This window comes from Gorilla gorilla, chromosome 6, assembly GCF_029281585.2.
Source record: "Gorilla gorilla gorilla isolate KB3781 chromosome 6, NHGRI_mGorGor1-v2.1_pri, whole genome shotgun sequence".
In the NCBI taxonomy this organism is placed as follows: Eukaryota; Metazoa; Chordata; class Mammalia; order Primates; family Hominidae; genus Gorilla; species Gorilla gorilla.
This window is the reverse complement of record NC_073230.2, coordinates 82394482-82421489: the sequence shown is the minus strand read 5'-3', so window position 1 is coordinate 82421489 and position 27008 is coordinate 82394482. Positions and strand designations below refer to the sequence as shown.

Below are 27008 nucleotides of genomic sequence, written 5' to 3'. Positions count from 1 at the left end.
GAGCCTTCGGCCTGGTGCGCCCCGCTGCCCTCCCTGGCTGTGACTCTGGTGGGGTTCCGAAGGCCCCTTTATGCCCGGCAGACCCCTACCGACGGCGGCATTCCATTCTGGGGCCACGAGGAGGCACTCATCGTTTCGTTCCAACCGCCGCCAACGGCCCTGGCCCTCGCGAGCTCTGGAACTACAGAGGCCACTCGGTGAGGTGCGAGGTATGACCCGTAATGGGAGCACACGAAACATGATGGCACACGTAACGGGACCACGCAGGGCACGTTGGGTACGTGCAGGGGCGCGAGGTGGCGGCACGTAATGGGAGCGCGCAGAGCATGATGGAGCACGCGCGGTAGCGCGAGGCGGGGCATGTAACCATAGCGTGCGGGGCATGATGAGGCACGGACGTGGGGGGTTAGGTGGGGCACGTAATTGGAGCTCGCGGGGCAGGATGGGGCATCTAACTGGAGCGACAGAGAGCACGATGGGGCACTTACAGGGGCCCGAGGCTGGGTACGTAACGAGAGCGAGCGGGAAATGATGGGGCACCTAACGAGCACGCAGAGCATGATGGGGCACGGGTGCGAGGTGGGGCGCACAGTGGGAGCGCGTGGGGCATGATGAGACACATGGCGAGGCCGTCAGGGCACAGGGGAAGCACTTTTGGAACACGTGAGTGACAGGGCTGCCGCCCTTGAAGGAGCCGTCGGAGTGGCTGCGTGGTGGGGCACGTGGGGCAGGTTCAGGAAAAAGGATGCAGCATGTGATTGCAGGGCAACCTGGTGAGGACACGAGAGCCACCTGCCACCAGCAGGGTTCAGGGCTCCCAGCTGTGGGTTACTTCCACCTTCTTTCACTTTCTCTCTTCCATTGTGTTCTAAAGAATTTAGGCCCAGACAAGACACTGATTGATTGATTGATTGATTGACAGAAGCTCGTTCTGAGCCCAGGCTGGAGTTCAGTGATGGATCTCAGCTCACTGCAGCCGCCACTCCCTGGGCTCAAGAGATCCTCTTGCCTCAGCCTCCCGAGTAGCTGGGATTACAGAACTGCACCACCAGGCCCAGCTAATTTATTTTTTAGTTTTTAATTTGCTGGAAAGATGGTTTGTAGCTTTGTTGCTAGGCTGGTCTTGAACTCCTGGCTTCAAGTGATCCTCCAGTCTTGGCCTCCCAAAGTGCTGGGATTATAGGCGTAGGCTACAGCCAACTTTCAATACTGCCCCATTGGGGGTTAAGTTTCCAACGCATGAAATTAGGAGGATACATTCAAACCACAGCAGTATATTATGACCATAATATTCATTAACTGTATAACAGGCCAGGCGCGGTGGCTCACACCTGTAATCCCAGCACTTTGGGAGGCCAAAGCCGGTGGATCGCTCCAGGTCAGGAGTTTGAGACCAGCCTGGCCCACATGATGAAACCCCATCTCTACTAAAAATACAAAGAATTAGCCGGGCATGGTGGCAGGCGCCTGTAACCCCAGCTACTTGGGAGGCTGAGGCAGGAGAATCACTTGAACCCGGGAGACGGAGGTTGCAGTGAGCCAGATTGCGCCACTGCACTCCAGCCTGGGTAACAAGAGCAAAACTCTGTCTCAAAAAACAAACAAACAAAACCTGTATAACAGAGTGTCATTGAATTTCTAAACGTTGAAAGACTTCACATTAAAAAAAAAACTCACAATTCAATATTATTGAGTGAAAGTAACCAGACACAAAAGAGTACATTCTATATGATGCTGTTTATGTGAAATTCAAAAACAGTCCACATGACAACATGGTAATAAGGACAGTGGCTGTCCTTGTTAGGAGTTATGACTGGGAGGAGGCAGGAGGGAGCTTTCTGGAAACACTCTACATCTTGTTCTTGAGAGTGGGTGTATATACATCAAGTGTTTATCAAGCTGTGTGGTTAAGATTTGCACACTTGTATATGTTATACCTTGATTTAAAAAATCTAAGTAAATAAGGATACCTTTGAATATCTTAAAAAAAAAAAAAAAAGAGGCCAGGCTTGGTGGCTCACACCTATAATCCCAGCACTTTGGGAGGCTGAGGTAGGAGGATTGCTTGAGGCCGGGAGTTCAAAACCAGCCCAGGCAACAAAGTGAGACCCCTGTCTCTACTAAAATAAATAAAACAATAAAATGAAAAAAACTAGAGAGATTGAACCATCATCTGCCAGTTTGTATTAGAAAAAAAGAGAGAGAGAGAGGGAAGGCTGGGTGCAGTAAGGCTCAACGCCTGTAATCCCAGCACTTTGGGAGGCCAAGGTGGGAGGATTGCTTGAGCCCAGAAGTTGAAGACCAGCCTGGGCAACAAAGCAAGACCCGGTATCTAAAAAAAATTTTTTAAATATTAGCTTGGCATGGTGGCATGCACCTGTAGTCCCAGCTACTCAGGCAGCTGAGGTGGGAGGATGGCTTGAGCCTAGGAGTTGGAGGCTACAGTGAGCTATGACCACGCCACTGCACTCCAGCCTGGGCAACAGAGCAAGAAGCTGTCTTTCCCCACCCCCCAGCGCCCCTGCCCAAAAAAAGGAGAGTAAGAGCAAGAGTTTGAGATTCAGAAAGAACTGTTTCCCAGCACCTATCTGCTCCTTTTGGGGTCATGAGGTGTGGACGGTGTACCCAGTCCCTCTGTTTCTGCCCCTCCTCCACAGTGGCCAAGGCCAGCACCTGAATGTTATCAGAGCAGGCCCAACAAAGGCTGCCTCCCCAGTCCCGTGATGTAACCCAGTTTCCACCTGATTCTGGTGACCTTGGGGACACAGGGGTGTTGCTGGGAAAGGGGAGGAGAGAAGGGGCAGAGACCAGGCAGTGGTGCAGGCGTCCAGCTGCATTTCCCACTTCTGACTCTGTGCCTGCTGTTCCCTGCTGGGAAGAAGAAAAGCCAGTGATGCTGGCTTGAGGCTGTAGTGGGAGGCCCAGAGGATTGTGAGAAGCCAGGTATTCCAATGTCGGGCTCCCCCGGGGGCTGCTGGTGCTGCTTCTGTCTCATTGACAAGCTTTCATAGGGGAGCAGGTGGGAGATCAGGGTAGAGGCCTTGTAGGTTCCAGGCTCTCTAGAATTACCTGGGAGTGTCACCTATAAGTGTAGAGTTCTGGGTCTCACTGGAGACCCCCTGAAGCAGATCCTTTGAAGGTGGGCCTCTAGAATCTCTATTACACCTATGCTTTCAACAGTTTCCCGAAAGTTTGGGAACTGATCTAGAAGGTGGGGAGCTTGCCTGGGTTTTGCTGTCCAGTTCTAGGTCCGGATGCATGCTGGGGCTGGACCTTGCATTATTAGTGTCATTGCAAATGACCCTGCAGATGGCCCCTTTCATGCTTGTCTCCAAATTTGAGTAAAAAATGTAGACACACACACACACACACGTATCTTCAAGGGACCAGTTTTTTTCACTGCAGTCTTTTGTTTTACAGCTGCGGAAACCGGGGCCCAAGGTCATGTGGGTTAGGACTGGGATCCAGGACTCAAAGTGTTTCCTCTAAAATTCTGGTGCTCCTTAGGGTTGAGGGTGGTGGATGAGTGCTGGACAGAGGGAGGGGAGTGGACAGGACTGAGGTCGGATGCCTGTGTTTCAGCCCGCGCAGTGAGTGTGGATGGCTTGGCAGGTGAGCCTGCTGGAGCTGGAGGACCGGCTTCAGTGTCCCATCTGCCTGGAGGTCTTCAAGGAGCCCCTGATGCTGCAGTGTGGCCACTCTTACTGCAAGGGCTGCCTGGTTTCCCTGTCCTGCCACCTGGATGCCGAGCTGCGCTGCCCCGTGTGCCGGCAGGCGGTGGACGGCAGCAGCTCCCCGCCCAACGTCTCCCTGGCCAGGGTGATCGAAGCCCTGAGGCTCCCTGGGGACCCGGAGCCCAAAGTCTGCGTGCACCACCGGAACCCGCTCAGCCTCTTCTGCGAGAAGGACCAGGAGCTCATCTGTGGCCTCTGCGGTCTGCTGGGCTCCCACCAACACCACCCGGTCACGCCCGTCTCCACCGTCTACAGCCGCATGAAGGTGGGGAGTGAGGGTGCAGGGGGGGCTGGAGGGGCCCGCGGGGACCAGATCCTGTGCTCTCTGGTGCCATCACCTGGCACCAAAAGGATCCAGCTATCCTCGATTTCGCTGCAGCTGTGCCCTGGCGCATTCATTCCTTAGTGTTTGAGCTGCAGCTCAACCCAGGTGCCGGGGATTGAAGCCACATGCACAGGATGGGAGCTCCCTGGTGTCACGTGCTCACCCCTTCCTGTTTTTTTATTTGCAGTTCTGGTTTGTTCCTTTTTCTTTTCTTCCCTCTCCTTCCCTCTTCCCTCTTCCTCTTCCTCTCCCTCTCTCCTTTCTTTTTGGAGACAGCGTCTCACTCACTCTGTTGCCCAGGCTGGAGTGCAGTGGTGTGATCATGGCTCACTGCAGCCTCCAACTCCTAGGCTCAAGCAATCCTCCCACCTCAGCCTCCCGAGCAGCTGGGACTACAGGTGCACACCACCATGCCCAGCTCATTTTTCATATTTTGTAGAAATGGGGTCTTGTTGTGTTGCCCAGGCTGGTGTTGAACTCCTTGGCCTCCAATGATCCTCCTGCCTGGGCCTCCCAAAGTGCTGGAATTATAGGCATGCGCCACTGCCCTAGGCCCCTTGTTTGTTTCTGGACACTCCCCTGTTTGCACTCTATGGTGCATGAGGGTGGGGACTTCATTTTGTCCCCTGGTGTATTTCAGTGCCTGGAGCCATGCCTGGCACATTGTAAATGTCCAAAATGCTGAATCAGTGAATTCCTGCCTTTATAGGCCATCACCAAACCTAGCAGATCATTCTTTAAGACGAGTAATAATAATACCTGGCTGGGTGTTATATATATAAAACACCTGTTATAAAACACATGACTGGGTGGCTTATGCCTATAATAACAGCACTTTGGGAGGCCGAGGTGGGTGGATTACTTGAGTCCAGGAGTTTGAGACCAGCCTGGGCAACATAGTGAGACCCTGCCTCTACAAAAGTTTCAAAATCAACCTTGTTGGCCAGGCACAGTGTCCACTCCTGTAATCCCAGCATAAGGCTGGAGGGAACATCGGTGGGGGTGAGATAGGGCCAGCGAGGTAAGCTGCGGCCGGGGCATGGAGAGGCCAGTGTGACCCGGGAATGGATTTGGAGTTTATTCACAGGATGAGGGAGCAAGGCGGAGGCTGGAGGGTTTTAAGCCAGTGATGACATGCTCAGATCTCTCTGGCAGAGGGGAGCTTTGAGGGTGAGGCAAAAGGACAGTGAGAGATGAGGGTGCCAGGACCTAAGTCGATGGGAACTAGGACAAAGGCCTGGGGCAGACCAAAGACAAATTTCAAAAAGAAAAAACCCTGACAACTGTGTGTGGCAAGGAGGGTGAGGGATGGGAAGGTTGACTCCAGCTCTGTAATTCCCCCTTGCACAGAGGAAGTGATCACAGGGGAGGATCTGGCGTGGGCAGGTGGAGCCGGAGGTGCCTGGGGATGTGCAGTCGGGTTGAGGGGTGTGCAGACCAGGACAGCGGTGGGGCTCAGGGCGAGAGGTGTGGAGGGTCCTTCCTCCTGGTGGTCACTGAAGTCCCCTTTGGTGGAGAAGACCAACCCAGGAGAGTCTACATAGTGATAAGGGAAGACACTGATGATGACCCCAAGGGGTACCAGGCTTAAAATCTGGATTGAGAGAGAGCCCTCAAAAAAGGGATAGAAAGAATCCTCAGAGCGGGAACACCAGCTGAGTGTGGCCTCCCGGAAATCAGAGAGACAGAGACTGTGTGAAATGTCTCTGAGGACTGAAAAGTGTTAGATGTAGCAGTAAGAACTGATTATCTTGGCAAGAGCAGGTTTAGGGGAGTATGGAAGGTGGAAGCTGACTGCAGGTGAGGAAGCCGAGTTTATGTTTTATTAGTTAATGGGAAGGAGGGAGGGAAACAGGCTGGGAGCTTATCTGTCCTTTGTGGTTACGATCCAGCAGCCCAGCTTGGGTCCCTGTTTTAGATTTGGGCTTAATTTTGTTGTTGTTGGTGTTGAGACAGAGTCTCGCTCTGTCGCCCAGGCTGGAGCGCAGTGGTGCGATCTCGGCTCACTGCAAGCTCCGCCTCCCGGGTTCACGCCATTCTCCTGCCTCAGCCTCCCAAGTAGCTGGGACTACAGGCGCCCACCACCATGCCCGGCTAATTTTTTGTATTTTTAGTAGAGACGGGGTTTCACCGTGTTAGCCAGGATGGTCTCGATCTCCTGACCTCGTGATCCACCCGCGTCAGCCTCCCAAAGTGTTGGGATTCCAGGCGTGAGCCACTGTACCTGGCCAGATTTGGGGTTTGATGATCCCGAGGCTCTTCTCTGTTGCAACACAGAATACAACTAAGTTGCACTCCTTTATTGCCCTCTTTTAGGTGTTCCCATTGCCTCCTGTTTATTGAGATTTTGAGATGCTCGATTGATGGGTGCATTGATTTGCATAACTTAGTTCCTCTCACGGGGAAGGAATGAGTCCCATCTGTCTGCCTGGGGAGAGTGACATTGGAATGTCGTTCTTGGGCCGCTGTGAAATATTCTGATGCCTTGTTCTCCAGAGCAAGGACTCTGTCCGTTTATGCCAGCAAGTGCTTGATTCTTCACCCAACTCCCTTCCTGAAAGCCCCTTGCAGCTCTCTGGTGCTTGGCCACGATCCAAGCCAAAAATTCTGTATATTGCATGGGTACAAACCGACGGGGGCTCTGGTCAAATCGTGCAGTAGATGGTGGTCCAGGGGTTCCGGTTGGCACCCCCAAGGCTAGGTCGGATTTGGGGCCCAGGCAGTCCAGGAGAAGTGCATTTATGTCAGCTTGGGGAGGTCGCAAATCCGTGCTGTGTTCAAGCCCACCAGGAATGGATTCAGGTGTTTATAGGCGTGAGGATTCACCAGGTTTAACCCAGGCCCGTGTGAGCACCACTGGCCCTAGAATTAGCCTCACCTGGCGCCGGCCTTTTTGTGATGGCTCCTGATTAAATACCCACTAATTCTGGATCTGCTGGTGACCACAGAGTTCACCTGATGGGTCCCCTACAGGCAGCATTCAATCCAGGAAGTGCCAGCATCACATGGTGACTTCTGGTAGCTGTAACATTTAGTGACTCTCTCCATGTCATGCAGAGGGGTGACATTGAGACCCTCTTATGCCTGGGAAGTTCCTGCTGTCAATGCAGAATATTCTTTAAAAAAAAATTAGAGATGGGATCTCACTGTGTTGCCCAGACTGGTCTCAAACTCCTGTCCTCAAGTGATTCTCCCACCTTGGCCTCCTAAAATGCTGGGATTACAGGCACGAGCCACTGCGCCCAGCCTAGAATATTCTTGAATTAATTTATCTTATTTTTTATTTTTATTTTTTTGAGACAGAGTCTCACTGTGTCACCCAGGCTGGAGTGCAGTGGCATGATCTTGGCTCACTGCAACCTCTACCTCCCAGATTCAAGCGATTCTCGTGCCTCAGCCTCCCAAGTAGCTGGGACTACAGGTGTGTGCCACCACGCCTGGCTAATTTTTGTATTTTTAATAGAAATGGGGTTTCACTATGTTGGCCAGGCTAGTCTCGAACTCCTGACCTCAAGTGAAGTCCCACCTCAGTCTCCCAAAGTGCTGGAATTACAGGCGTGAGCTACTACGCCTGGACTATTCTCGAACAATTTAACCTGTTTTGGACTCAAGGGTACCTGGGTGGCTCTGGTTCCCGCCCTGGTTTCCCTGGGAGTGCTTGTGGCCATTGGGATACTCCCAAGAAGGTGATCCAAGGAGCTGAGAAGGGGAGGGATCAGCTGCTCATGGGGCCATGGCCTGTTGCCTCCAGGAGGAGCTCGCAGCCCTCATCTCTGAGCTGAAGCAGGAGCAGAAAAAGGTGGATGAGCTCATCGCCAAACTGGTGAACAACCGGACCCGAATCGTCGTGAGTGCCCCTTTCCTCTGCCCCTGCCTGGGACCGGCCACCTTCACTTTCCTGTAGAGCTCAGTTCTCATTGGTCCTTTACAGAAAACCATGCCTTCCATATAAAGCCAGAACTCAAAGCATTCCGGGGCGGGGTGGGGAAAGCGCAAATCCTCTCAGGGGAATTCAACCCAGTTGTCGTTAGGACTGGCTCCAAGTTGGCTTTTGCCCTCTGTGTCCTTGAGACTGAGATAACCCAGGACTTGAGTCTCAGGGGGTAAACAGCTCAAAGCATGGGCGTGACTCCTCCACCCCTGTGCCACCTGTGTCTGCTTGACCTTGCCAGCCTGTCATGGTGCCCTCCCAGTACCTGGGTGCGCAGGCGTGGAGAGGCTGGCAGCCCTGGGCCCTGGCTGATCTCCCGAAATGAGAGGCACATGGGGCTGGGAGGCATAGTGCCCTGGCCCTGGAGGTGGCTGTGAAACAGAAACAGGAGCCAGGCAAGATCCAGGAGCACTCGGCCTCCCTCATTTACCCTCCTCACCCTTGCGCGGCAGGCGGTACCAGCCCTGCCTGGTGGAGGCGGAGCTCAGGGTTCTGCAGGGAGTTCTGGCTCCCTCACAGCAAAGCCTGCTCGCCCAGGGCCTTCCTGCTTTCCTTCAGTTGTGGAACTCTGGGATATGCACATTTAATAGCTGAAATAGGCAAAGTGGGGTGTGGTGGCGTGCATCTGTAATCCCAGCAACTCGGGAGGCTGAGGCGGGAGGATTGCTTGAGGCTGGGAGGTCAAGGCTACAGTGAGCTATGATCATACCACTGTGCTCCAGCCTGGGCAACAGAGTGAGACCCTGTCTCTTAAAAAAAAAAATTAAAACAGGCCAAAACAGAGCCTCTCCATTTGAAACGGGAGCTGGGGTCACCCTCCCCACAGCCACCGCCAGGGCTCCCCATGCATGGGGTGAACTCCCTGCCCGGCGCCAGGCCATGCAGCCTCCCCTGAGACTCAGATCCCAGGACCAGCCCAGTCAGGAAGGCCCTGGGAACACCGAGGCCAGCCAGCCAGAGCCTGGCAGCTAGGCTGTGACTCTGCAGTGACCAGCCCTCCCTGTCCCAGAATGAGTCGGATGTCTTCAGCTGGGTGATCCGCCGCGAGTTCCAGGAGCTGCACCACCTGGTGGATGAGGAGAAGGCCCGCTGCCTGGAGGGGATAGGGGGTCACACCCGTGGCCTGGTGGCCTCCCTGGACATGCAGCTGGAGCAGGCCCAGGGAACCCGGGAGCGGCTGGCCCAAGCCGAGTGTGTGCTGGAACAGTTCGGCAATGAGGACCACCACGAGTTCATCCGGGTGAGTGGACAGGGAGGTGTCCCATCCCCATACCCGCCAGGGCCTTCCCCTTCCCAACAGTGCCCTGGCTTCCCACCTTCTAGCCTTAACCTCCCTCTCTCTTGCCTTCCAGAAGTTCCACTCCATGGCCTCCAGGTAATAACCTTGGAGAGAGCTCAGCCAGTGTCTGGTGGCTGCGGGCACGGGCATCTCAGCTCCACTGGTTCCTCCATTCGGTTTAACCAGCGCCTCCCAAGCAGCTGCCCACAGCTGGCTCTATAACTGAGCCTGGGGAAAACAGAGGAAAGTCATGTCCCTGCCTTCAAGGGTCTCGTAGATGGGTGGGGAGGCAGATGGTGAACTGTGGGTACCTAGAACAGCAGAAGTTCACTCAAGCTACAGAAATACTAGAGAAGGGTAGCTCATGCCTGCAATCCCAGTACTTTGGGAAGCCAAGGCAGGAGGATTGCTTGAGGCCAGGAGTTCGAGACCGGCCTGGCCAATGTAGTAAGACCCCATCTCTACAAAAAATACAAAAATAAAAAAATTAGTTGGGCATGGTGGCATGTGCCTATAGTCCCCGCTACTCATGAGGCTGAGGCGGGAGGATTGCTTGAGCCCAGAAGTTTGATGCTGCAGTGAGTCGTGATCATGCTACTGCATGATCCAGCCTGGGTGACGGAGCGAGACCCTGTCTCAGAAAACAAAACAGAACGCTAGAGGAGGAGCAGGTGTCTGGGGGACCTGGCAGAGGGGCACAGGCCTGATGGCTGAGAAGGACCCAGGACCTGAGTTTGCCAGGCAAGCCGAGGAAACGGTCCTGTAAAAGGGGGAGTGGCATGTGGACTCTGGTTATGAGTTCAGGGTGGCTGGGTGTAAGGCAGGATATCACCAGGAGTCGGAGCTGGGAGAGGTGGGAAATGGCCAGAAGCAACATCCAGGAGCACCGGACATCCCTTGCTTACCCTCCTCACCCTTGCGCAGCAGGCAGTATCAGCCCTGCCTGAAACTTGCTCTGCAGATTGTGGGAAGAGAGTGGATCCATGTTCTAGACCCAACAAACGAACATGTGCAGTTCCCAAGCCTTCCTCACTCCCTGTTTATGGGAGACTCCATGTTTCTCACATTTCTTTTAGTCTTAGAGACAATTTGGTCAGAAGACATGGGTTTAAATGAAGGGACAGAGGCTGGGCATGGCGGCTTACACCTGTAATCCCAGCATTTTGGAAGGCTGAGGCAGAAGGATGCCTTCAGGTCAGGAGTTCGAGACCAGCCCAGCCAACATGGTGAAACCCCGTCTCTATGAAAAATACAAAAATCAGCTGGGTGTGGTGGCGGGCACCTGTAATCACAGCTGCTGGGGAGGCTGAAGCATGAGAATCACTTGAACCTGGGAGGCAGAGGTTTCACCGAGCTGAGATCACCCCACTGCACTCCAGCCTGGGCGACAGAGCAAGACTCCATCTCAAAAAAAAAAAAAAAAGTCTTGGCATGGTGGCTCATACCTGTAATCCCAGCACTTTGGGAGGCCGAGGTGGGTGGATTGCTTGAGCTCAGGAGCTCAAGACCAGCCTGGGCAACATGGTGAAACTGTCTCTACCAAAAATAGAAAAAAATTAGCTGGGCATGGTGGCACATGCTTATAGTCCCAGCTGCTAGGTAGGCTGAGGTGGGAGGATCACTTGAGCCCAGGGGGTTGAGGCTGCACTGAGTCGAAATCATGCCACTGCACTCCAGCCTGGGTGACAGAGTGAAACTCTGACTCAAAAAAAAAAGACACATTACTTGGCCCCCATAATTGGTTTCTGATTGGCAGGTCTGGTGTGGGGTCTAAGAACCTGCATTTCTGACCATTTCCCAGGTGGACCATTGACTTTCTACTGGGAATGGGTTGGACCATTTTCCAGCCAACATTGCTGGTCCCCAAACCTGCACTCTAGAAGCACTGCTATAGAGCGTTTCCCCTTCTAGGAAGGAGATGGGTCCTCCCTGAAGGGGCTGTGCAGGGGAGGGGATGATGGGCATTGATGGGCATTGTGACTGCAGTCCTGCACTGTGGATCTGGCTGGGCAGACATAGATAGGATGGAGGGGTGGGGTGGGCCACGTGATACCTCACTCTCTTGTACTGTGAACTGTCACCTGCAGAGCAGAGATGCCGCAGGCCCGGCCCTTAGAAGGCGCATTCAGCCCCATCTCCTTCAAGCCAGGCCTCCACCAGGCTGACATCAAGCTGACCGTGTGGAAAAGGCTCTTCCGGAAAGTTTTGCCAGGTGAGGCCCTGACCCGTCCTCCTTCCTGAGGGCTGCCGCCCAGGGCAGGTGGCAGTTCATCGATTGTATCAGAGAGATAATAAGCTACAGAGAACTCAGATGGAGGTTTGTGGAGGGTCCTAGTGAGAGCATGGGACTGAGTTTCCGAACAGCTTGGGTTCCTGCTTACTCTTTCCTTTCCTAGCTGCTGGCTGGGCAAGTTGTGTCATTTCTGAGCCCAGGTTCCTCATCTGTAAAGTGGGGCTATTAGCACCCACCCGGCCAGGCTGCAGAGCTTGTATATAGACATACGTGTGTTGCAGCTTAGTGCTTCATAAATGGTATTAGGTTGGTGCAAAAGTAATTGCAGTTTTTGCCATTACTTTTAAAAGTAATGTACTTTTTGGCTGGGAACAGTGGCTCATGCCTGTAATCCCAGCATTTTGGGAGGCTGAGGAGGGCGGATCTTCTGAGGTCAGGAGTTCAAGTCCAGCTTGGCCAACATGGTGAAACCCCGTCTCTACTAATAATACAAGAATTAGCCAGGCGTGGTGGTGTGCGCCTGTAATCCCAGCTACTCAGGAGCCTGAAGCAGGAGAATCACTTGAACCAGGGAGGTGGAGGTTGCAGTGAGTTGAGATCGCGCCATTGCACTCCAGCCTGGGCAACAAGAGCAAAACTCCGTCTCAAAAAAAAAAAAAAAAAAAGTAATATCCTTTTAAAAATGTCCTTCCTACTCAAAGGACAAGTGGTCTTCAAAGTAATGGCAAAAACCACAATTACTTTTGAACCAACCTATTAGTTCTTGTTCTCTGTCAAAAACAACTCAAACACATTTCATTCCTTTATTACTAGCATGCTGTCTTGTACATAAGGGAGACTGCTAACAGAGCGATTTCATCCACCAAAAGCAAAAATAGGGTTTATATAAAAGAAGGGGCTGGGCACGGCGGCTCACGCCTGCAATCCCAGCACCTTGGGAGGCCACGGTGGGAGGACTGCTTGAGGCCAGGAGTTCGAAACCAGCCTGGGTAACATAGTGAGACGCCATCTCTACAAAAAATAATTAGTGGGGTGTGGTGTTATGTGCCTGTGGGCCCAGCTACTGAGGAGGCTGAGGCAGGAGGATTGCTTGAGCCCAGGAGTTGGGAGGCTGCAGTGAGCTATGATTGCACCACTGCACTCCAGCCTGGGTGACAGAGGAGACCTCATCAGTAAAAAAGAAAAGAATGAAAAAAAAAAAAGGAAAGGAAAGAAGGAAAAAAATTGCAGTTTGTGAACTGTGAATCCTGTTTGTACATCTCACATTTCTTTTTTTTTTTTTTTGAAGGAAAATTTGTATTATTTTCATGTACAGAAAACTCAACAGTGTACATTTTACCCAGTTTAGTGGTAGTTTCTTTAGTCTTTGCCTTTTTGAGCTTGGCAATGTGAGCCACAGACTTGGGACCCAGGACACTGCCTCCCCAGTGATGGTGGATCTCATCACATTTGTTGTTGTAATTGGTCCTGGTAGCTTCCACCAGCTTAGCCCAAGCTCCTTTGTCTTCCAAGTTAACCTGTGTGAAGGCGACAGTGGTGCAGGTCTTCCTGGGGACTAGACATCCCAGTCTTGCCTTCCCCTTGATGATGCAGTCAGGGACCCCACTTTACAACACAGGCACAGGCAGGAAGACAGCCAGCTTGATGGGACCCATGTTGCGTGGAGTCACCACCAGCTGAGCCTTCCTTTTTTTTTTTTTTTTTTTTTGAGACAGAGTCTCTGTCACCCAGGCTGGAGTGCAGTGGTGTGATCTCAGCTCACTGCAACCTCCGGCTCCCGGGTACAAGTGATTCTCCTGCCTCAGCCTCCTGAGTAGTTGGGACTATAGGCGTGTGCCACCACGCCCGGTTAATTTTTGTATTTTAGTAGAGACGGGGTTTTTCATTATGTTGGCCAGGCTGCTTGCAAACTCCTGGCCTCAAGTGATCCGCCCGCCTCAGCCTCCCAAAGTGCTGAGATGACAGGCATGAGCCACTGTGCCTGGCCCAGCTGAGCCTTCTTGTTCTCCATCAAGGTGGTGACGGTGTTAATTCCTGCTCCAAGGACAGGTGGCCTCTTAGTGGGGACATCCCCTTTGCCGGCAGCTTTCTTCTCAGTCAGGGCCAACAGTCTCCGCTTCTTCTCTTGCTTTGCCCCTGGTCTGTACTTCTGGGCCAGCTTAAGCAGCTGAATAGCTGTTTGGCGGTCCAGGGCCTGGGTGAACTGGTTAATAGCAGGAGACAGTTTCTGCTACTTATAGAGAATGGCTGTCCGCCGCTGCACCCTGACCGAGCAGGACCATTGCACAAAGTGGGTGAGGTCCCTTTTGGCCTGGAAGTCCTGTCCAGTGCCAAAAGTCTTAGGCCTTTTCTCAAACGGGATAAACCACTTTCTTGGCCTCCTGCTTCTTCACGCCAGCAGGGGCCGGAGCCACCTTCTTCCCCTTGGCCTTCTTTCCTTGCGGCAACTTGGGTGGCGGGAAGGGGTGGGAGGCGGGCAGGGGGGAGCACATCTCACATTTCTGGGGTAAACGGATCAGCTGGTAACTAGCAAAAAGCTCAGGTGGGCTAGTTCGTCCTTGAATAGGCTGACTAGGCTAGCAAATCCAACAGCTGCAGTTGTTATGGGTTCTCCAGAAATCCCTGAGGGCTGAGCTATAGGCTCACGGGACAGGTGTCTTCCGGGTCCTTCCCACAACACCTCTGCGTCAGGCAGGCAGGCCAGAACCCCGAGCCCAGTGTCCATTTCTTTCTCCAGCCACCTCAGCCCCCCACAGCCCATCAAGCTGCTCCCTTTTATATAAACACTGTTTTTGCCTTGGGTGGATGCAATCAGTCTGTGATTGATCTTCCTTATGTAAAACTTCATTCATTCATTCATTCATTTCATTCATTCATTCATTCAGGGAGCAGCCCTGTACTGGCCCCTTCTAGACCCTGGGGCTAGAGAGATGAGGAAGACACAGCCCCTCTCCTTGGGGAGTTCAGGGCCTCCATCAGCTTCTGTGGGCCGGGTCTGCTGCCCTCCACGTGGCCTCACAGACCCTCTGTGATCTCCCTCCCAGCCCCGGAGCCTCTCAAGTTGGACCCTGCCACTGCCCACCCACTCCTGGAGCTCTCCAAGGGCAACACAGTGGTGCAGTGCGGGCTCCTGGCCCAGCGGCGAGCCAGCCAGCCTGAGCGCTTCGACTACAGCACCTGCGTCCTGGCCAGCTGCGGCTTCTCCTGCGGCCGCCACTACTGGGAGGTGGTGGTGGGCAGCAAGAGCGACTGGCGCCTGGGGGTCATCAAGGGCACAGCCAGCCGTAAGGGCAAGCTGAACAGGTCCCCCGAGCACGGCGTGTGGCTGATCGGCCTGAAGGAGGGCCGGGTGTACGAAGCCTTTGCCTGCCCCCGGGTACCCCTGCCCGTGGCCGGCCACCCCCACCGCATCGGGCTCTACCTGCACTATGAGCAGGGCGAACTCACCTTCTTCGACGCCGACCGCCCCGATGACCTGCGGCCGCTCTACACCTTCCAGGCCGACTTCCAGGGAAAGCTCTACCCCATCCTGGACACCTGCTGGCACGAGAGGGGCAGCAACTCGCTGCCCATGGTGCTGCCCCCGCCCAGCGGGCCTGGCCCCCTCAGCCCCGAGCAGCCCACCAAGCTGTAGGGCCGCCCGGAGTCCTGCCGGCCCACAGGCCCATCCCGGTGGGGCACCGGGGACTCGCGGGCTTCTGCTGGGTCCCGCCTGAGGTGATATCGTCACTGTTTAGGAAGGTCTTCAGGCCTGTGTGTCCCTGGAACATGTAATGATAGGGAACAGGACCCCAGTCCCTTTCCCCTCAGCCAAGGGTGTATTTGTAAACTTCGGCCCCCAGGCCTTGGCAGCCAGGGACACACTGAGCTCCCCATGGTTCCTGCCACTTGCTAACCATGCTATCTGCGCAGACGCTTCCGAGGGCAGAAATAGTCCCATGTATACCTTTTCCATATTACTGTGAACTTTCAACTACTATCAAGGATAATAAATTTGACTATTTCTTTCTCTTTAAATGATTTGCAAATATTAGTTGCTATACTTACTGCTTTATGCTCGAGTCTTTTTTTTTTTCCTGAGATGGAGTCTCTCTCTGTCACCTAGGCTGGAGTGCAGTGGCACGATGTAGGCTCACTGAAACCTACACCTCCCGGATTCAAGTGATTCTCCTGCCTCAGCCTCCCAAGTAGCTGGGATTACAGGCGTGTGCCCCATACCCAGCTAATTTTTGTATTTTTAGTAGAGATGGGGTTTCGCTGTGTTGGCCAGGCTGGTCTTGAACTCCTGACCTCAAATGATTTACTTGCCTCAGCCTCCCAAAGTGCTGGGATTACAGGCATGAGCCACCGTGCCCAGCCTCGAGTCTTTAGTTTTAGAGACAGGATCTTGCTCTGTCACCCAGGCTGGAGAGCAGTGGCACAACTGTAGCTCACTGCAGCCTTGACCTCTCAGGCTCAAGTGATCCTCCTGCCTCAGCCTCCTGAGTAGCTGAGACAACAAGTGTCTGCCACCATACCCAGCTAATATTTAAATTTTTAGTAGAGACGGGATCTTGCTATGTTACCCAGGCTGGTCTGGGCCTCAAGCAATCCTCCCACCTTGGCCTGCCAAAGCGCTGGGATTACAGGTGTGAGCCACTGTGCCTAGGCTCTCATACCCCTTTGACTCACCATACCTACAGGCTAAGTGGGTCCTGGAAGCTCCGGGGTAGCCCTCTAACCAAGATGCTGGCTCTGGCCATTGGAAGTCAAACTGGGTGCACAGACCAATAAGAGGGCCTGAGGGAGACTAGCTGGGGCAAACAGCAACCCTCAGCCTCCCCACAATCCTGACTTTCCTTCCTCCTCTCCTCAGTCTCCTTCGAGGATTCAGCCTCTCCTCCTGGCCACTCATGGCCTGAGGACCTCCAGGCTCCTCTTCTGGCTGTCTACCCCTCCACACCCACAGCTCCAGTCATCACTTCCACAGGGATGACTCAGAAGTTCCCTCTCCAGGAGACCCGTCCCTTACATGCCACATCCACTAGAGCTCCAGCCATTCAGCAGCTCCGCCTGGACGTCAAGGGCATGTCCAAAACCGCGCTCATGATCTTCCTACTCCCCCATCCCTGAGATTTATCCTGTGGCTGTGGTGTCCTGTGGCTACTGTAACAAATGACCACAAACTTGGTGGCTTCAAACAAATTTAATCTCTCATGGTTCTGAAGGCCAGATGTCCAAGATCACAATGACGGCAAGGCCGCGCTCCCTCTGGAGACTGTCGGGGAAACCTGCCCCTTTCCTCTTCAGCTTCAGGTGGTGGCTGCCATGCCCTGGTGTTTCCTGGCCTGTGGCCGCATCATTCCAATCTCTGCCTCCGTCTTCACGTGGCCTTTTCTGTATGTGCCGGTCTAATCTTCCTCTGCTTCTCTCTTATTTTTTGTTTTTTGAGACAGAGTCTCACTCTGTTGCCCAGGCTGGAGTGCAGTGGTGTGATCTCGGCTCACTGCAACCGCCGCTTCCCAGGTTCAAGCAATTCCCTTACCTTAGCCCCCTGAGTAGCTGGGATTACAGGCGTGCACTCGGCAAATTTTTGTATTTTTAGTAGAGACGCGGTTTCACCATGTTGGCTAGGCTGGTTGTGAACTCCTGGGCTCAAGGGATCCACCAGCCTCAGCCTCCCAAAGTCCTGGGATTACAGGTGTGACCCACTGCGCTTCTCCCTATAAGAGAGGCCTTCCTCTGCCTCTCTCTTATAGGGATACTTGTGATGCCATGCAGGACCTGCCCAGATAATCCAGGATAACCTTCTCTCCAAATCCTTCCCCTGATCACTCCTACAGATCTCTTCCATAGAAGGTGACATTTCCAGGCTCTAGGAATTAGGACCTGCTCTCTCTGGGTGGCCATTGTTCACTCCACCACCCCAGGTTTCCCCATCCTACCAAAAGACACAGCAGCATTGTGTCAACTGCCCAAACTGAAAACCTACGAGTTATTCTCAACCTGTCCTTTTTCCTGAGCAAGTTCTGTGGATTTAACTTAGCGGTCACACTGCCAACTTCAACCTAACTCCACTGCCACCAACTCAGTCCAGGCCACCAGTTCTTGTTTAGGTGACTCCCATGACCCCCATTGGTCTCTCCCTGCCTCAACTCTGCCCCCTCCATCCTATATCCCCACACTGTAACCAGACTGATTATTTATTTATTTTTTGGGGAAAGAATCTTGATCTATCCCCCTGGCTGGAGTGCAGTGGCACAATCTCAGCTTACTGCAACCCCAGCCTCCCAGGTTCAAATGGTTCTCCTGCTTCAGCCTCCCAAGTAGCTGAGATTACAGGTGTCTGCCACCATGCCTGGCTAATCTTTGTATTTTTAGTAGAGACGGGGTTTTGTCATGTTGGCCAGGCTGGTCTTGAACTCCTGACCTCAAGTGATCTGCCTGCATTGGCCTCCCAAAGTGCTAGGATTACAGGTGTGAGCCACCGCACCTGGCCAGACTGATCTTTTAAAGAAGTATATGTGAGCACAGCACTCCATGACTTAAAAACCTTAAGAGGACTACCATTTCTTTCAAGATAAAAGAATAAAATCCTCGCTGGGCACAGTGGTTCATGCCTGTAATCACTGCTTTGGGAAGCCGAGGTGGGAAGATCACTTTAGGCCAGGAGTTTGAGACCATCCATGGGCAACATGGTGAGACCACATCTCTACAAAAGATAAAATTAGCTAGGAGTGGTGGTGCATGCCTGTAGTCCCAGCTACTTGGAGAGTGAAGTGGGAGGATCGCTTGAGCCCTGGAGTTCGAGGCTGCAGTGAGCTACGACGGTGCCACTGCACTCCAGCCTGGGTGACGGAGTGGGACCTCATCAAAAACAAAAACAAAAACAAAACCGTTATTGCGGCTTTGAGGCCTGGATCATACCTACATCACTTAATTTGGCCAAACCAGCCCATTTCAGGTACCCAAATACCCCACGTGCTTTCTTGCTTGGCTCTGGGACTAATGTGGTTACTGGTGCAGGGTGAATGGCAGGTATTGTAAACCACATTGTGGACCTAGAGTTGCTACGACCCTTTTTGCCATTACACAGAAGCCTCCCTGAGAACACAGCCATTGGATGACACATGGCAGAGGAAGATAAGACAATAAACGGAGACACAAAATTATGGCCAGCGCGGGGGCTCATGCCTGTAATCCCAGAACTTTGGGAGGCCAGGGTGGGCAGATCACCTAAGGTCAGGAGTTCGAGGCCAACCTGGCAAACATAGTGAAACCCCATCTCTACTAAAAATACAAAAATTAGCCAGGTGTGGTGGCGTGGGCCTGTAGTCCCAGCTACTCGGGAGGCTGAGGCAGGAGAATTGCTTGAACCCGGGAGGCGGAGGTTGCAGTGTGCCGCGATTGCGACACTGCGCGACAGAGTGAGACTCTGTGTCAAAAAAAAAAATTATATATATATATATAATGACTAATACACGTGAAGATATTTAACCTCAGTAACTTCAGTTAAACAGCAGTAAAATCCCATTATTTGCCCATCAGATTGGCAAAAACTTAAGAACTAGAGAAGAAGTGGCGAAACGGGCTTGCAGCGTCGCACTCCCTACCCCGGCAGGTGCGCGATCACACACACGCCTTGCAGGGCGACTTCGACCGGCACTTCCGGTCCCGGAAGGTCGTGCTTTTTGACCCCGGAAGTCCGGGCGGGCGCCGAGCCGGGTGCGTTTTGCTACAGAGCCGTAAAGGCGCGCGGGAACATGGGGCTGTATGCTGCAGCTGCAGGCGTGCTGGCCGGCGTGGAGAGCCGCCAGGGCTCTATCAAGGGGTTGGTGTACTCCAGCAACTTCCAGGTAGCGGGCCCGGGCGCGAGTAGTAGGGGTGGGGAGTGAGGAACCCGGGTTGGGGTGGGACGGGCCCGGGTGGGGTCGGGAGGTGGGGCCCGGCGAGGAGGGCCGGGGGAGCCCCCGACCCAGCTTGTCTTCCTCGGCCACACAGAACGTGAAGCAGCTGTACGCGCTGGTGTGCGAAACGCAGCGCTACTCCGCCGTGCTGGATGCTGTGATCGCCAGCGCCGGCCTCCTCCGTGCGGAGAAGAAGCTGCGGCCGCACCTGGCCAAGGTGAGGGGAGGGGAGGGACAGGGAAGTGAACCCCGACGGTCAGCGCTTTGTCATCTGGTCTCAGCTCTGCTGCTGTGCACGGCGGGACTGGAGCAAGTCGCTCATCTGAAATGAGTATGAGCCGACCTTCCCTGGTTTACGAATTAAGATGGGATGAAAATGCTTTAACTTTGAGTGTTTTGAAGGATTAAATAACCGAAGTACAAAGTGGTAGTGGCGGAGACTGTAAGGAAGTCGGGCGTGGCGGCGCGCACCTGTGGTCCCAGCTACTCGGGAGGCTGAGGGGGGAGGATCACTTGAGCCCAGGAGGTCGAAGCTGCAGTGAGCTATGATCTGGCCACTGCACTTCAGCCTCGGCGACAGAGCTAGACCCCATTCTAAAAAGAAAACCCAAACCCACGAAAGGGTAATGTTGGCAAGAAGTTGGGTGCAGAGGTCTACTGGTGAACATCGGTGGAGAAAGGGTCTAAGGCTGGGAAGCAAGACGCTGGGTTCCGATCCTGTTCTGTAGTTAATTTCTGGTGTGATCTTGGATAAGGTATCCCACCTGTATCTTGTCAGGTGATCTGTTTAGCCATTCCATTGCCGGGGCTCCATTAGAGTTAGTTCTAAGGCATTCATGCTTCATGCTTAGGGCGTTTTTGTTTTTGTTCCCTCATTCCCAGGTGCTAGTGTATGAGTTGTTGTTGGGAAAGGGCTTTCGAGGGGGTGGGGGCCGATGGAAGGCTCTGTTGGGCCGGCACCAGGCGAGGCTCAAGGCTGAGTTGGCTCGGCTCAAGGTTCATCGGGGTGTGAGCCGGAATGAGGACCTGTTGGAAGTGGGATCCAGGCCTGGTCCAGGTGAGCTGGAAGGAGTTGGGGGGTGGGGGAGGCGGGGAACTTTGCTCCTGCCTACTCACTGCTCATTGCGTCCTACCTAGCCTCCCAGCTGCCTCGATTTGTGCGTGTGAACACTCTCAAGACCTGCTCCGATGATGTAGTTGATTATTTCAAGAGACAAGGTTTCTCCTATCAGGGTCGGGCTTCCAGGTGAGAGCTTAGAGCCCTGGCTGTCCTCATCTAGGGAGGTGTCTGGGGTACTGGGAAGAGAAGTGGCTGGATAGTTGTGACTTTGCTCCCTGGGCTTTCTTCCTACCTTTCCAGCAGTTTCTCCATCTCCAAGGTTTGTCTTCCTGCCATCCCTTAAACATCGAACTCCTAGGAGCCTCATCCTACATTCTTCTTGATCTCTGTTTTTTCTCTAGCTTTAACTCCTGCCTCCCACCTGGTGATTCTCACCACCCAGTGTAGACTTCCTGCTTGCATTCTTCCCTCCTCAGGTTCATACGAACGCACCACAGATGCTAACAGTCGCTGCATTTGTCATCTTTCCTCTCAGACTTTACACCTAGTACATCCCCAGTTAAATCTAACAGATGTCACCATCTTCCACCCATTTGGTCAAGCCAGAAACTGAGTCATCCTAGGTGCTTCCTTCTCCTCCCTCCAATCATTTACTCCCCTACCTTGAGCATTTTTCTCAGCTCCACTCCTTTCTCTCTTTTTTTTTTTAGACTGAGTCTCACTCTGTCATCCAGGCTGGAGTGCAGTGGCATGATCTTGGCTCACTGCCTCCCGGGTTCAAGCAATGCTCCTGCCTCAGCCTCCTGAGTAGCTGGGATTAGAGGCTCCCACCACCATGTCCAGCTAATTTTTGTATTTTCAGTAGAGATGAGGTTTCACCATGTTGGCCATGCTGGTCTGAAACTCCTGAACTCAGGTGATCTGCCTGCCTTGGTCTCCCAAAGTGCTCGGATTACAGGCGTGAGCCACCACATCTGGCCTCCACTCCTTTCTCTTCAGCCCCTCGGACACTGCCTAGGTTAAGCACTCATTTCTTATTGGGATGACCACAAGAACTTCCCAGACTGGTTTCTCTGCTTCCAGACTGTCTCACTGCATTTTCCTTGAGGTTGACTGTAGGAAGCTCTAAAGCCAGATCTGATGCTGTTACTCCTCTGCTAAGCCTTTTTTTTTTTTTTTTTTTTTGAGACAAGGGTTTTGCTCTTGTTGCCCAGGCTGGAGTGCAATGGCGCGATCTCGGCTCACTGCAACCTCTGCCTCCTGGGTTCAAGCAATTCTCCTGCCTCAGCCTCCTGAGAAGCTGGGATTACAGGGATGCAGCACCACGCCCGGCTAATTTTGTATTTTTAGTAGAGACGGGGTTTCTCCATGTTGGTCAGGCTGGTCTCGAGGCTCCTGACTTCAGGTGATCTGCCCGCCTCGGCCTCCCAAAGTGCTGGGATTACAGGTGTGAGTCACCGCGCCCGGCCATGCTAAGCCCTTTCTTGGCTCCACTGTGCTGTCCCTCCTGCTTTCTCTCAGGTCCATCTGCCACGGTGCTGCGTGCACCAGCGTGCCAGCAACAGTGGCTGGTCCCTGCCCCGTGCCTCCTCCACTGGGCTCACACCTGTCTCGTTTTGTCCTTTGTTGGCTCTGAGAAGCAGCCTCTGCCCCTCTCCCTTTCTCCCACTCTTTGTAAGATCCTCTTCCTTCTGCCTCTACCATGTTGCTTGGACACCAGGGTGGAATAGCAGAGAACGGCTGCTTGCGTTTGAATTCCAGCTCTGCCGCTTTGATAGATTTCTTAACTGAGAGATGTGACTCTCTAGGCCCATTTCTGCATGGGTCGGGGAGAGTGGGCGGGACTCCTTTACTGAGTTATAGTGAATGTAGTTTTAACCTAAGCGCCTCACATGACTAACTCCTCATCCATCAAGAATGAGCTCAGCTCTCACTTCCCCGCATCCCCTTACCCCCCTGTAAAGTAACCTTTCTCCAAGGTTATGCTTCAACAGGAATAGCTAACATTTATTAATTTGTGCCAAATAAGTATCTTGAATATATTGGCTCATTGAATCCCCACACCTACTATTTTACAGAGATGCCAGTGGGGCTTGAGATTGAATCACTTGCCCAGGCTCCCACTGCTGGTAAACAGTAGAGGGGGCTCCTGACCCATCAGTCTGGCTTGACAACCCATTCCCTCAACTGCGGATTCCGCCATCTCTAGCTTATCAGCCTGTTGATTTCTCCGTAGCTGTGGTAACATTTGTTGCATGAATGGACCGTTGAAATGGGGCCTGGCAGGGAGAAATTCAGGAAATGAATGAATGATTCTTCCCTGGCAGCCTCGATGACTTACGAGCCCTCAAGGGGAAGCATTTTCTCCTGGACTCCTTGATGCCGGAGCTGCTGGTGTTTCCCACCCAGACAGATCTGCATGAACACCCACTGTACCGGGCCGGACACCTCATTCTGCAGGACAGGGTAGGCAAGAGGAATAGAAAAGGGAAGAATGTGTAGGCACGGGAAGGGCCTAGCCTGGGGTCTCTGTTTACCTGGCCCCTGTGCTCTGCCTGCCAGGCCAGCTGTCTCCCAGCCATGCTGCTGGACCCCCCGCCAGGCTCCCATGTCATCGATGCCTGTGCCGCCCCAGGCAATAAGACCAGTCACTTGGCTGCTCTTCTGAAGAACCAAGGGTGAGTGCCACAGTCAGGAGCAGGAGGAGGACATGGGGTTTGATTCTGTGCCTTTCAGTGGGTAATGAAGGCTGAAAGGATGACTTTCGCTTAAGTCTTTCCTGCTGCACCAAAGCAGTTCACGGTATTTGCCCCAAGCTAAGCTTTCCCCACTGCAGGTGTGAGATGTGGATCCCTTAGCTCTTGGGGCAGAGACCCCAGGCCAGTTACCTCTGACTGTGAGCCCTTTAAACGTAGGCCGTTTCAATATTGTGTGTCCTGGCTTAACCTGCATGTTCTGGTTGGCTGTGACAGGCCCTTAGCTGCTCCATGCATGCTCAGCTCACCCCTGCTTTGCCCTAGGAAGATCTTTGCCTTTGACCTGGATGCCAAGCGGCTGGCATCCATGGCCACGCTGCTGGCCCGGGCTGGCGTCTCTTGCTGTGAGCTGGCTGAGGAGGACTTCCTGGCGGTCTCCCCCTCGGATCCGCGCTACCGTGAGGTCCACTACATCCTGCTGGATCCTTCCTGCAGTGGCTCGGGTGAGATGGCGAGAAAGCGTGGCCAAGGGACTCGCAGGTCCACAGCAGCTTAGACCTGGAGTCATTTGTTTTGGTCTTAGTTCTGACACTAATGGGCTTGGGACCCTGGGACAAAAGTTCTCCTCTGTGAAGCGAGGATTTCAGGACTGAGGCAGCCTGTGAAGCTGTGTAACCGACACGCTTTTCCTTAGGTATGCCGAGCAGACAGCTGGAGGAGCCCGGGGCAGGGACACCTAGCCCGGTGCGTCTGCATGCCCTGGCAGGGTTCCAGCAGCGAGCCCTGTGCCACGCGCTCACTTTCCCTTCCCTGCAGCGGCTCGTCTACTCCACGTGCTCCCTCTGCCAGGAGGAGAATGAAGACGTGGTGCGAGATGCGCTGCAGCAGAACCCGGGCGCCTTCAGGTACAGGGTGTGCGCCAGGGTCGTGGAGGGGGGGACGGGGTGAGCTGCTCTCTTACCCAGCATTGGGGCTGTTTCTTTTGCAGGCTAGCTCCTGCCCTGCCTGCCTGGCCCCACCGAGGCCTGAGCATGTTCCCGGGTGCCGAGCACTGCCTCCGGGCCTCCCCTGAGACCACGCTCAGCGGTGGCTTCTTCGTTGCTGTAATTGAACGGGTCGAGGTGCCGAGGTGAGTGAGTGGGGGTGTGCTTGGGAGGTGCAGGATGGCACCGGCACATCTAACATCTACACTTCTCTAGCTCAGCCTCACAGGCCAAAGCATCAGCACCAGAACGCACACCCAGCCCAGCCCCAAAGAGAAAGAAGAGACAGCAAAGAGCTGCAGCCGGTGCTTGCACCCTGCCTTGCACATAGCAGAGGCTCCAGGCTGACTCCTTCCTGGTGGGAAAGGAAGATGCCTGTCTTCTCCGTGGAGGACCCTGGGCCCTCATCGCAGGCAGCAGTATGCATTTTGAAAGGTTATTGGGTCCCTTCCTCGGGCTGTGTTCTTGCTGGTGAGCAAAGTGTTGCCTGCAAAAATAAAATGCAGAACGTACTCTACGATAGATCACAGTTTTTTATTCTTAATGTCACAAGCAGGAGAAAAATCTCACATTCATACTAAAAATTCCAACTAGACTCAACAGGAATGAAGTCTCTATTTGTAATGGAAAGTCCCAGCCTCCCGCTGCCGTCCAGTGCGTGTACTGTACACATCCACACTCACACTCACTCAGGGTTCCCGGACTGGCTGTCCTGCCTGCGGAACTGAGGTAAACTAGCTCAGGTACTGACACTAGGAGGGTCTACCTTACGTAAGGTACAGGTAGAAGCTTGATTGCTAGGCCCAGGCCCACCCTGACCCTCCAATCCTAACAGGTATTTAGGCTTGAGGTTCACTCCCTCCTCAGCTGCACACGCAGCCAGGTATTAACGAGGATCAGAGCTGTTCTGAGGGGTGGGAAGGAGCAGCCCCGCCACCACTCACTCACCCTCAGTCACATCGGGGAGGGGGCACCAGTTACATTTACATCACATTATTTATAAAATAAGAATTACATTTCATATAACATGGCCAGAAGGAGCTCTAGTCCCCCAGGAAAGCTGCCGGGGACAGCATTTGAGCCTCTTCTTTGCACAGGCATAACTTTACAGCTAATTCCTAGTTAATAGCATTTATACTTAACCACCTCAATGAACCAAGCTTGAAGGAGTTTAAAAGGCAATTTAGCTTAAATACAAAAATAAATTTTTGTTAAAAAACGTTTAAATATTTTTTTATTTTAATTTAGACACACGCATTCATACTTCTCCCAAAGAGGCTGGGCGTGGCAGCAAGGCGCTTGGGCCTGGGGTATGTGGTTTCAGAAGGACGGAAGGAAAGGATGAGCTGCAGAGGGCCCTGTTTGGGAAAAATAGGATTTTAAAAATATGGTTCATTAATTTAGGTTTTCTAACATCTACTTTGGGTGATGTAGCCTCCAGTGAGGTCAGTTAAGTGGGACAGAAACAGCAGAGGGAAGAGGTCTTTGCTTCCCCTGGGCCCATTCTCCCTGGCTGCCAGCCCTTGAAGTCAGAACACCATGGGAAAATTCAGGAGTCGGCACTTGTAGCCGTCAAGTGGTGCTACTTTCCACATTCAATTAGCGAGGCCCCAGAAAACTTGAAACAGGAAGTCCGGCACTACCAACATGCCGCCACTCATACAACTCAATTCTTCCTCCAAACTCAATTCAAAAAGCAATACACAGAGCGTCAGACAAAGGAACACAGGACAAGGCTTGAAACATACAATCCTGGAGAGGCAGACATGGGGCCAAAGGGTAGCTGGGCAAGGAGGCAGCTAAAGCAGCGGTGGGCATCCTGCCTGCTCCAAGAGCTCCCTTCACCCCTGACTCTGCCAGGCTAACAGTCTTGAGCCACCAAGCTTTGAGGGGCCAAACTGGCAGAGGGTTGGAGATGAAACATTGATTCAGGCTTGGCAGGAAGAAAACGGCAGGAGCAGCACCCACTGGGGTCTCCAAGGCAAAGCTAGATTCAAGGGCATTTAAAAACGAAGGAATCCTGCAAGGAACCGGTGAGGGACACAGCAGCAAGAAATGGGGAAACAGAGTCCCCAGAAGGGACCAGAGGAAGAGAACCACTTCTCACAGCTAAGCCAAGCAAGATAAAGCTTTAGGGATAACCCATTTCCCAAATCCCATCAGGTGCACACCACCGATCCAGGCGGGCTGGACCCTGCACCCTCCAGCGACGACGGCTCTCGGGGAAAGGTGGAAGGGGCGCCTGCCTAAGGGTGTGCTAAGCGGGAGTCAGGGCAGCGGACACTATGTACAGGTGTTTCCTTAGTTCTCCAGCCTCCCCAGTGGAACTGTTCAAGTAGAGGTCCCAGGCTTTGGCCCTCCGCATCCTGCTTCCCCATCCCTGAGGCTTGTGCTTCCTCCAGGAGAAGGGAAAGGGCCCCAGGGCTGCCACTACCCCCTGGCAGCTGAAGCCAGAGATCCGGGGTAGGTTTGCTTTACGCAACTGGAAGGGTCCAAGGCTCTTCCTAGCAGGTGCCAAGGTCCAGATTTAGGGAAGGGGTGGGGGGAACAGGGACGGGACAAAGGCTACTTTTTGCGGGTGTGCTGCCTTCGGGCCTGCAGTCGCTGTCGAGCCCCTAGGGTCTTGGATCCCACACCAATGGAAAATGAAAGGGCTGCCGATCCTGGAAAGATTCAACAAGACCTCATCAGGGCAGCTGCTACCTGAGACTCTGACTCTGGGTGCCCAAATCTCTGGAAGGCCAGGCCAGTAATAAAACACGGTGCCTCAATAGGGCTTTCCCCGCTGCATCAGAAACACTGTATGGGAGGAGCCTCCTGAAATGCAAACTCCCAGAGAGTCTCAGAGCGAGGCCCACGAATCCATTTTTACCTGGCTTCC

The 27008-nt window shown here is 53.5% G+C and overlaps 4 protein-coding genes across 26 annotated transcripts in view; 2 read left to right on the top strand and 2 right to left on the bottom strand.

Annotated features, from left to right (window-relative positions):
- The window catches only part of FKBP6 (FKBP prolyl isomerase family member 6 (inactive)), a 35822-nt gene extending 35606 nt beyond the window's left edge, over nucleotides 1–216 (bottom strand). For all 6 annotated transcript variants that reach the window (XR_002006946.4, XM_019031761.4, XM_055392717.2 and 3 more), the window contains exon 1: nucleotides 90–216. Coding sequence is in view for 5 of the 6 variants with exons in the window: in XM_019031761.4 (XP_018887306.2) it covers nucleotides 90–131 (42 nt within the window). In the remaining variant the exon portion in view is untranslated. The remainder of the gene's footprint in view (nucleotides 1–89) is intronic.
- On the top strand, nucleotides 166–15519 carry TRIM50 (tripartite motif containing 50). 5 transcript variants are annotated; one of them, XM_055392714.2, is made up of 7 exons: nucleotides 166–277; nucleotides 3583–3999; nucleotides 7811–7906; nucleotides 9000–9230; nucleotides 9346–9365; nucleotides 11357–11481; nucleotides 14547–15511. In XM_055392714.2, the coding sequence occupies exons 2-7, from the start codon at nucleotides 3601–3603 to the stop codon at nucleotides 15134–15136; spliced, it is 1461 nt and encodes a 486-aa protein (XP_055248689.1). In that variant the 5' UTR covers nucleotides 166–277; nucleotides 3583–3600; the 3' UTR covers nucleotides 15137–15511. The 5 variants fall into 5 exon arrangements, with proteins under 5 accessions (XP_055248689.1, XP_030868574.1, XP_055248691.1 ...); XM_031012714.3 differs by having other exon boundaries at nucleotides 9343–9365; XM_055392716.1 differs by lacking the exon at nucleotides 166–277 and adding an exon at nucleotides 302–504 and having other exon boundaries at nucleotides 14547–15519.
- Nucleotides 15520–19138: 3619 nt separating this feature from the next.
- Nucleotides 19139–26095, top strand: NSUN5 (NOP2/Sun RNA methyltransferase 5). 7 transcript variants are annotated; one of them, XM_004045600.4, is made up of 10 exons: nucleotides 19139–19337; nucleotides 19483–19605; nucleotides 20271–20445; nucleotides 20526–20634; nucleotides 22776–22914; nucleotides 23011–23126; nucleotides 23469–23647; nucleotides 23839–24049; nucleotides 24133–24273; nucleotides 24344–24644. In XM_004045600.4, the coding sequence occupies exons 1-10, from the start codon at nucleotides 19245–19247 to the stop codon at nucleotides 24456–24458; spliced, it is 1401 nt and encodes a 466-aa protein (XP_004045648.2). In that variant the 5' UTR covers nucleotides 19139–19244; the 3' UTR covers nucleotides 24459–24644. The 7 variants fall into 7 exon arrangements, with proteins under 7 accessions (XP_004045648.2, XP_055248685.1, XP_055248686.1 ...); XM_055392710.2 differs by having other exon boundaries at nucleotides 19181–19337; nucleotides 24349–24644; XM_055392711.1 differs by having other exon boundaries at nucleotides 19186–19337; nucleotides 23473–23647; nucleotides 23961–24049.
- POM121 (POM121 transmembrane nucleoporin) overlaps nucleotides 24643–27008 on the bottom strand; it is a 56955-nt gene continuing 54589 nt past the window's right edge. For 5 of the 8 annotated variants that reach the window (XM_063708595.1, XM_055392706.2, XM_031012698.3 and 2 more), the window contains one exon: nucleotides 24643–26790. In XM_063708595.1, coding sequence (XP_063564665.1) covers nucleotides 26693–26790 — 98 coding nt within the window. In that variant the 3' untranslated portion in view covers nucleotides 24643–26692. The remainder of the gene's footprint in view (nucleotides 26791–27008) is intronic. The other 3 variants (XM_063708596.1, XM_031012701.3, XM_055392705.2) reach the window with 1 other exon arrangement.